This window comes from Macrobrachium rosenbergii, chromosome 23, assembly GCF_040412425.1.
Source record: "Macrobrachium rosenbergii isolate ZJJX-2024 chromosome 23, ASM4041242v1, whole genome shotgun sequence".
Classification (NCBI taxonomy): Eukaryota; Metazoa; Arthropoda; class Malacostraca; order Decapoda; family Palaemonidae; genus Macrobrachium; species Macrobrachium rosenbergii.
Window position 1 is genome coordinate 16,058,495 of NC_089763.1, and position 10,000 is coordinate 16,068,494.

Here is a 10,000-nt window from a genome sequence, read left to right on the forward strand (position 1 = left end):
ATATATATATATATATATATATATATATATATATATATATATATATATATATAAATCATAATATAATGTCTTTGAACAATATGCAATTGTACATCATTATATCATTGCTTATTTCGGTATTGGGTATGAGCGTAGATGATAGGTATTAATAGGAAATGAAACAAAATTTTTATTTCACCTAATATCACATATATTCGCCCCCAACCCCACCTATCCCCATGAAAACTTATAACGCTCTGTAAGGACTGAATTGAATTTGATTGAATATTTGTATCAACCGATAACGGGACTCGAATGTGGGTAGGATATAATATTTAATTTTCTTTGAAGGTTTTTTTATTTTTTATTTTTATTTATTTATTTTTTTTTTAGTCTTCATCGCTTTCTAGAGCAAGTCAACTTCATCGTCAGTATCACTGTCAAGACTGATAATGACAGGATCAATACTGTCATGCATGTTATCTGTTGAACGATAACTGTCCTCAAAAGCTCGTGATCGACGTACTGCCCCTGCCCATACATCGCCAGTGACAGAGCCTTGCTTCCTCCAATCTGGCCTGCAGGTCTGCTCGGGTGATACGTTGGAGTGAGGAGCGCACGTATCGTTTCATGTGTCCCTACACCTCCTCGATTGCATTGAGCTCGGGGTGTGCCGGCGGCAGGCGGACGATTTCGTGACCCCATTCCCGAATGGTGTTATCTGCCTTGTACTCAGGCTCTGGCCTATTTTGACGGCATAATATGTAGAGGAGTTCAGGTCTTGTAGCATGCTGCGGGAAGGATATATTTCTGCGCTGTAACCATTCAATGAGGTCAGATATCCAGGTGGCAGTGGTGGGACAACGATTCTCTTCAGTCATTATACTATGGTATGGAGCATTGTCCATCACTAATACCGAAGGCTCCTCTAGGAGTGGCAGGAGCTGAGTTGTTAGCCACCGTAGGAACATTTCGCCATTCATTTCCCCGTGGTAGTCGCCGCTGGTATTTTTAGCAGGAAGCAGAGGAAGGCCCTCAATGAAGCCATCGGCTGTACCACCTGCGGCTACCACGAAACGTTCCCCCCTCTCCTGGTGGCACCTGACGGCTGTAATTGGCACTGGTATTTGGCTGTGTGGTATCCACCCATTCCATATTATGACTCATTCTGGTTGTGAACCACGTTTCATCCAGGTACACTACCTTCCTGCCGTCTTCCCTGTGTCTTTGAAGGTCCCGCAGGGAACGAATCCTTTGGCACATGATGTCAATCGACTCCTTCCTGACATACATCTTGCGCTGAGTGGTCTTATACTCGATTCCCATTTTGTGAAGTAAGCGCCATAGCGAAATCTTTGAGGTACTTTCAAGGATGATACTTTCTTCCTTCAGGTTCTGTGCCAGGGATGCGAGATAAAACCCTGCTGGGCAACAAACTTTGTATGGATGTGCCGACGTATGGCTCCTACAGAGAAACTCAAAGATAGGCTCTGCTGGAGGCGTTGGTGGTGTGACGGGCCGCGGCCTAGTCCTGCGTTACACAATCGAATGCACCGTCCCCACTCTCATCCTCAAGGCCGCGCAACACAGGTGGTAAGGCCTAAATGAAGGAAAAGATTTATATAGATATGTATCATATAAAATAAAATTTGATCACCCATGACTTGAAAATACGTGCATCAGTATAATCAAGGCTTTAACTCTGATGAATGTCCTGTGGAAAAGGTCAATATTTATTTGTAATTCATAGAGTAACTGTAACAAGTTACCTATTCAAACGAATCTGAAGGCAATTGTCAGCTTTCTTTTTATTAAAAAAGTTGAAGAGTTGGGTGACAAACTCATTTCTGCAACCATACGGACAGTTATGTTCTGAGGTGGCCATCACTTCTTCAAGCTCACCCTCGTAATACCAGTAGATGGCTAATGCCTGAGTAGAAATGAGGTTTGCGAAGAAGGTAAGCAAACGCAGGTACAACAGTCATTTCCTATCAGTCATGGTGTCTATCACTCAACTACTCAAAACCCTTCAGATAGATCTCAATTTAATAATTATTTACATAACCACTATCATAGAGAGAGAGAGAGAGAGAGAGAGAGAGAGAGAGAGAGAGAGAGAGAGAGAGAGAAATGAGCAAATCAATACATAAAGAAATCAGTCATCTGGTAGGTAACAACCGATTGAATCGTTACATGGCTACAACAATATAAATTATAATTAGATAGATAGATAGCTTGCTTGATATTAAAAAATCATACAAAATAAGTTGAAACTTAGCTACCTTCGAGAGAAGAAAAAGAGAAGAGAGAGCTTGAAGGGAGGGGAGGGCAGGTGAGGGAAGAAAGGAGAGGGAAGGAGGGGGTGGAGGCGGAGCTTTTTGTATATGGTTGTTCGTTTTTGTGACTGGCTGATTGAGACTTTGCCCTTTGGTATAGGGGCAAAGTGTCTTTATAATTAACAATTAATGATTCATGATACTCCTATAAATTTTCACTCACTGGGTGTAATACACTATAGCAGAATCTCGTACTGATTACGAGTGTTCGTTTACAGAATAATTGCAAAAATGCACTTGCACTGTCTGTAGAAACCCATAGTAGTCCTTTATTTATTTTAAGCTAATTGACAAGAGCATATATGCCACTTGTCTTACGCCAGTGGTGATCACACTGCAAATGTTTTCGAATATTGGACTGAACCAGATGATCTTGTAGTTTATTTTTCTAGTTTATCCATATATGTACAGATAGGTATAAAAAACATTGCTTTATATATTTTTGAGACGAATATCAGATCATTACACAAAGGTTATAAATGTGTAAAAATATTCAGATTACGAGTATAAAGGCGATTTAAAGAAAAGTTAAGTACGTACATTTATTTGTTGGTTTATGAGTGGTACAATACGTATTTTTGTGTATGTAATAAAAATTATTCTATAGCATGTTATAAAGTGTTATATATATATATATATATATATATATATATATATATATATATATATGTATATATATACACATACATACATACATACATATGCATATATATATACATACACATATGTATATATATATATATATATATATATATATATATATATATATATATATATATATATATATATATATATATATATATATATATATATATATATATATATATACATATACACACACATATATATATCTATATATATATAGTTTTTTATTTATTTATTTACATAAGGTTAAGTGTCTTTTGAGTAAGCGTTCAATATCTCTAATTCCCCGACTGTTTGACATCATCATTGACCAACTCTTATTCAGCAAAAATCAGAAAAGCACTTTGCCGTCACTTTTACTCCTTTAGCACAAACCACCCAGAACATAAACGTCCGAATTCTTCAACAAATAAGAAAAATCCTGCTAGTGTTATCTCTCTCAATCAGCCTCACCGGGCCCTTCCTGGCTCGTAAGAGACTAAACATTTTTCAATATTAAATTTGCATAGTCTTTTCGTTTTGTCTGATAAATTTACGACGAATCCGGAATAAATTGTACATCGATTTTGAAATATTTATCCTCTGTTTTTCATCATTCTAATCTACACAGGTTTGTTCAGAAAGTTCGTAGCTGCTTATGTTTTTTCCATAATAATACTGATAATAATAATAATAATAATAATAATATTTTTTGATAATATATATGGTATTATATTTTTGGTTTGTGAGAAAAGATCTGTTTTTTCATCGTTCGAATCTACACAGGTTTATTTACAAAGTTTTTTGCTTCTTAGGTGTGCTCCATAATAATAATGATAATAATACTGATGATGATATATGGAGATTATATTCATGGTTTGTGAGAACAAAATGAAAAAAAAAAATCTTTTCCTACAGTTCCTCAAGGCTTTGTATTTCAGGAACTAGTGGCTCTGTTGGTCAAGAGACCGAAGTCATCGGGGCTCCAAGAAAATTAAACGTTTAGGAATTATCAGTTCTCTGTAATTCGAATAACAGTGAAATTGCCTACTTCATCCGTCTAGAGATAAAAGGCTGCAGCTGTGGTAACTTATTGATGAGTAGGTGTTTGCGGTACCTACTGATCGCCGTGGAATTCCGGAATCGTAATTTGGCGCGGGGTTTTCCTATATCAACGTTGCATTAAAATAAAGTTCAGTGCAACCAAGAGATATTTGATAGTTTTCGCGTCAACGTTTAACTAAGGTACATATCTGCTTTTGAAGTATAGACAGAGAAATAGTACAAAATCTTCACTCTCTCTCTCTCTCTCTCTCTCTCTCTCTCTCTCTCTCTCTCTCTCTCTCTCTCTCTCTCTCTCAGTAGTTAACGGATGCTTGTATTTTATTATTGTTAAGTAATTTATATAAATGTCCTGTTTTAAATTACGAATTTTTCAATTATTTGGCGTTTATGCATGCACACGCACCCGTCTGGGAAACGAGTTTTAAATCATAAATATAAGAACGAACAATACAAGTAATTCTTATGCGTTCAGCGCAGTACAAGTGACCCACCATATAGTTTTATTGAAGAACACTGGTTTTATTAAAAGAAATGTTATAGAGTCAATTTGCACTCTTCACAGCAAAGGGAAAAATTTCAGTTCTTCTCCTGGTGTATATGAATTAGATCCATTTATATTATACGTGTTATGAGACGTCAGTACAAATTGGATAATGATATTCATCAACACTGATGTAATGTACTTTTCTTAATATGCATGCACTCATTGTTATTTTGTTTTTCATGTGGACATATTACCTCATTCGACATCATGGTAATTTTCAGTTGTTAAACTACCATTTTTATTTTATTATACTTTCTTACCCTTATATGGTTGTGGTCTAAACTACTAGCTTATGGTAACAGTGTTCCATGTTTTAATATTTTAGGCCTTTCTTAGGTACACACACATTGTAAAATTTTGTTTTTCCTTAATAAACACTCCAAGATTATGTCCATTTGCGGACGAAACTGTTGAGCATATATATATAATACTGGTTCATTTTCACTATGATTGATTTATCATCAATCATGAAGGAAAATGATATACATGTATATAGTTAAAAAATGCTATAACAGTTTCGTATATATATATATATACATGTATATGCATATGTATGTATGTGTATATAAAATGTTATGATTGTATGTATGTACGTGGGTGTGTGCGCGCGCACACTCCCCGAGTACACAATTACACCCACTCTTCTCCCGAAAGATCATCATCGTTAACGATAATTGCCGTGCGGTCAGTTTCGCTTTGTACAGTCTTCCAGCAGAAGTCGACGGCGTAGCGGGAACTGGGTAATCTTCACAGGTTGTCGGTAATCCACTTACTTGTCAATGAAGGCCGTCTCCCACCCCATTTCATCGCCCAGTCACTCCGGGGCTGTGCTATTATCTCTTTGGTCCAGTTTCGCCTTGATGAGGTCCTCGATTTCCTCTCTCTCTCTCTCTCTCTCTCTCTCTCTCTCTCTCTCTGTAGCTCCTTATATCTAGGAGGAAATGTCATTCCCCCAGGGTCTCTCTCTCTCTCTCTCTCTCTCTCTCTCTCTCTCTCTCTCTCTCTCTCTCTCTCTCTCAGTCTAGCATTCCCCTATCTCTCTCTCTCTCTCTCTCTCTCTCTCTCTCTCTCTCTCTCTCTCAGTAGCATCTATATCTAGGAGTTGTCATTCCCCTTAGGTCTCTCTCTCTCTCTCTCTCTCTCTCTCTCTCTCTCTCTCTCTCTCTCTCTCTCTCTCTCTCTCTCTCTCAGCTCCTTATATCTAGAAAGAAATGTCATCCCCCGTAGGTCTCTCTCTCTCTCTCTCTCTCTCTCTCTCTCTCTCTCTCTCTCTCTCTCTGTTTTCAAGAGTATTATAATATGCCCGACTGTCCTTCGAGGACATATTAACTGAAAATAAGAATTGGAACACTTTTTGTGATTTTTGAGATAGTCAACTGACTTTTGAGGCAGACAGCTGATTGTTAAGGTCAGTCAGTTGATTGTTAAGGTCAGTCATTTGATTCCAGAGACAGACAGTCAGCTGACTTTTTATAGAGCATTGAATTTTAGACAGTCAATTTTTAAAGAGTCCATTGAATTTTAAACAGTCAATTGATTGGTGAGATAATCACCTGACTTTTGAGACTGTCAGTTGATTTTAGAGACAACCAACTGACATGACATCTGGAGACAACCAACTGTCGGTTAATTCTAGAGACAACCAACTGACTTTTGATGCACTCAGTTGATTCTAGACACAACCAACTGACTTCTGAGACAGTCGGTTGATTCTAGAAACAACCAACTGACTTTTGAAACACTCAGTTGATTCTAGAGACAACCAACTGACTTTTGAGACACTCAGTTGATTCTAGAGACAGGCAACTGACTTTTGAGACACTCAGTTGATTCTAGAGACAACCAACTGACTTTTGAGACACTCAGTTGATTCTAGAGACAACCAACTGACTTTTGAGACACTCACTTGATTCTAGAGACAACCAGCTGACTTCTGAGACAGTCAGTTGATTCTAAGACAACCAACTGACTTTCGAGACTGTCATTTGACACTTGAGATAGAGTCAACTGACCCTGGAGACAATCAGCTGAACATTTTCCGCTCTCGTTAGTTTTCAGGTGCGGTTAATCTGTTCAGAATTCCCTTCATGTAGCTTTCACACTTAAGCGACTCCAGACGTTTACTGCTCATTTAGGGAAACTCTTAAGCAATTGACGAAGCCGACCGCAAAATAAAAATAATCGAAATACAATCCAGCCTTTTGTTTACTAAGCTACATTGGGGACAGATGCCAGACTTTTTTTTTTTTCAGGATAGCATATGGTTCGAGGGACATCAAATGTTTCTGAAACTTTTACATAATATTTACTTTTTATTTTATCCTGTGTTTTTAACCTTAGCGATTTCAGTCTCATTTATCTTTTTTTTTTTTATTCAGCTTTTCTTTTCGTTTGTTAATCTTAATGTCGGTGTATTGTTTCTGTTACCTGTAAGCAGGGAAATTTTAAAGAGTGCGCGACTGTCTGATTTACCGATGCGGAAAGTTGTACTACGTATATATATATATATATATATATATATATATATATATATATATATATATATATATATATATATATATATATATATAAATATAATATATATATATATAAATATATATATATATATATATATATATATATATATATATATATATATATATATATATATATATATATATATGAAGCAATTAACAGACGTTGAAAATTCATTTGAAAAATAATGGTAAATGTTTAGATTTCACTCAAAGCTAAACACTTTCTATACTGTGATTATAGTTATATGTAGTGTGTATCTCTTCGGTATAATGCATTTCGTCATATTTATTATATGTAATTTGAAGGAACTGATAGTAATAAACAATAAATTAAATATTACGCCTTTTAAGTAATTTTTAGTCTGATAATATCTCATTTTTTCGTGTTGCCTCTCTCTCTCTCTCTCTCTCTCTCTCTCTCTCTCTCTCTCTCTCTCTCTCTCTCTCTCTCTCTCTCATAAATGTTCATTTAATTGAGATATTTTTGTGTTTTAAGACGTGCTGAATTTTCTGTTTTGAAAGTATTGTTTTATCATCATAAGACGTTCCGCTCTTCTATTCAAAGAAGTAAGAACAAGGAGAGAGAACAAATAAATAAATAAAATAAATAACAAAAAATTTCCAAAGAAAGGAGAGACGAAGAAAGACCTCAAACAACGCACAATGAGGATTCCTATAAAAACAGATAAATCTATATCAAAGTGACGCTGATCCAAGTGAATAGTTTCATTAAAAGGCCGCTTTTAAGGACACATTGGAGGGCACATTATAAATACCGTCCTCTCTCTCTCTCTCTCTCTCTCTCTCTCTCTCTCTCTCTCTCTCTCTCTCTCTCTCTCTGTCGCTGGTATGTTGCTGACGCCTTCGTCGCCTTTGTCGCTCTCCTCGAGGACTATTATTTTTCATTGATCTTTGCCCCGCCGGAGACAACGTATAATTATTCGTTTTAGAGAATGTTAGCATTTCTTCTTCCTGTTCCCCTTCATCTTCTTTGGGGTGGGCGGGGTGGCATCTACAGGAAAATGTACAAGCACGGTCGGTCCACATGCGCAGGAGTATGTGCAGTCATTCACTTTCCAGAAGAAATGTTCTAGTCGTAACTTTTTTTTTTAGGGTGAGTTACCGTGATTTTGTGATTCACAATTATGGTGTATTATGATTCACAATTATGATGTAGGGAATATGTGAGACTAACCAGGGATTTCACGAAATCCCAAGGGAATTTGTGAAATAATCAATTCGCTTAGGAACATCTGATCCCCGAGGGCTAGAAGTAAACACGGCGAAACGTTTGACCCCCCCCAGGGGTTAGCATTAAACACGGCGAAACTGGGTAGATGAATCACTGTTTGGCCGTGTTTAGTACTAACCCTCCGGGGATCAAATGTTCTAAGCAGAATTGGTCATTTCACAAATTCCCTTGGGATTTCGTGAAATCCCTGGTTCCACATATTCCCTAACATTATATATATATATATATATATATATATATATATATATATATATATATATATATATATATATATATATATATACATACATACATACATACATACATACATACATACATATATCCCCGTAGTGGCGTAGTGCTGTCAGTGCACCTCATGCGGTGCACTGTAGGCACTACTTAAGGTTCTCTGCAACGTCCCTTCTGCCCTTAGCTGCAACCCCGTTCATTGTTTTTACTGTACCTCCGTTCATATTCTCTTTCTTCCACCTTACTTTCCACCTTCTCTTAACAATTGTTTCATATTGCAACTGCGAGGTTTTCCTCCTGTTACACCTTCAAACTTTTTTACTGTCAAATTCCTTTTCAGCGTTGAATGACTTCATAGGTCCCAGTGCTTGGCCTTTGGCCTAAATTCTACAATCTCTTCCTAAATTACATGTACACAAAAATACATACATACACACACTATATATATATACACATAGACAATATGTATATATATACATATTACAATATATATATATATATATATATATATATATATATATGCGTGTGTGTGTATATCCGTATGTACCATAAGTAAATGCAGTAATATCATTCAAGAAATATTCATATTAATAAATGTTTTTATTCTTTGTAGAATACTGTTCATAGGTATTCATTCAGCGTCGAGCGTCTTCCCTCAATAGCAGAGGAATCCATAGTTTTCTCTAGAAGATTTTTACTTGTATGACTGATGAATGAAACTGGAGAGGACAAAACATAATAGAAAAAGGATGAATAATTTATTTTTTATATATTATTATTATTATTATTATTATTATTATTATTATTATTATTATTATTATTATTATTATTATTATTATTATTATTATTAGAGTAATCTAGAGATCAGTCTTGTGGATACAAAGTGTACATTATGAGAATGCCATCTGTAACCCTTAAGTAAATCAGGCTGATTAAGCGTGGACTCTTTGGGACCCAGCAGGTTCATTATATAATTGATATCGACATGATTAAGGATGATGCAATGCTGGCAGAGTATAATGGCATGTTCGAGCCGCTTATCAATCATTGTTAGCAGATGTTCGAATCATGTTACTTCATGATTTAGACAGAATGATTGAGTGGCATGGGCATAAAAAAAAGAGAGAGAGAAGAGAGAGAGAGAGAGAGAGAGAGAGAGAGAGAGAGAGAGAGAGAGAGAGAGAGAGAGAATTTACAAAATAATCCAGGCTGCTTGTATCAATATTCCCAGTCTTAATACACCCCTGGTTTGTTTGCTTTTTTGTTGACGATATCATCTAAATATCGTGTTTCTTCTTTTATTACAAATGACACGCCTGATTTGATTTGGCAAGGTACACACACACACTGAGAGAGAGAGAGAGAGAGAGAGAGAGAGACTTCATAAATATGAAACTTCTGGTTTGTTTTGTTGCTATTTTACATCAGTTGTTGAATATTATGTTTGTTAATTTTT

General features: G+C 36.0%; 1 protein-coding gene across 1 annotated transcript; it reads right to left on the minus strand.

Annotated features, from left to right (window-relative positions):
• Positions 1–617: 617 nt before the first annotated feature.
• On the minus strand, positions 618–1,305 carry LOC136851020 (uncharacterized). Its single transcript, XM_067124994.1, has 2 exons — positions 1,183–1,305; positions 618–1,070 (listed from the first exon to the last, which is right to left on the minus strand). The coding sequence occupies exons 1-2, from the start codon at positions 1,303–1,305 to the stop codon at positions 618–620; spliced, it is 576 nt and encodes a 191-aa protein (XP_066981095.1).
• Between the last annotated feature and the right edge of the window lie 8,695 nt (positions 1,306–10,000).

Bases quoted from the DNA above. Each gene is read 5' to 3' on its own strand.
- LOC136851020 (XM_067124994.1), bottom strand. From the start codon at position 1,305: ATGGGAATCGAGTATAAGACCACTCAGCGCAAGATGTATGTCAGGAAG. The intron at 1,071-1,182 runs GTAGTGTACCTG...AGGTGCCACCAG, and splicing joins ACAGGGAAGACGGCAGGAAG to GAGAGGGGGGAACGTTTCGT.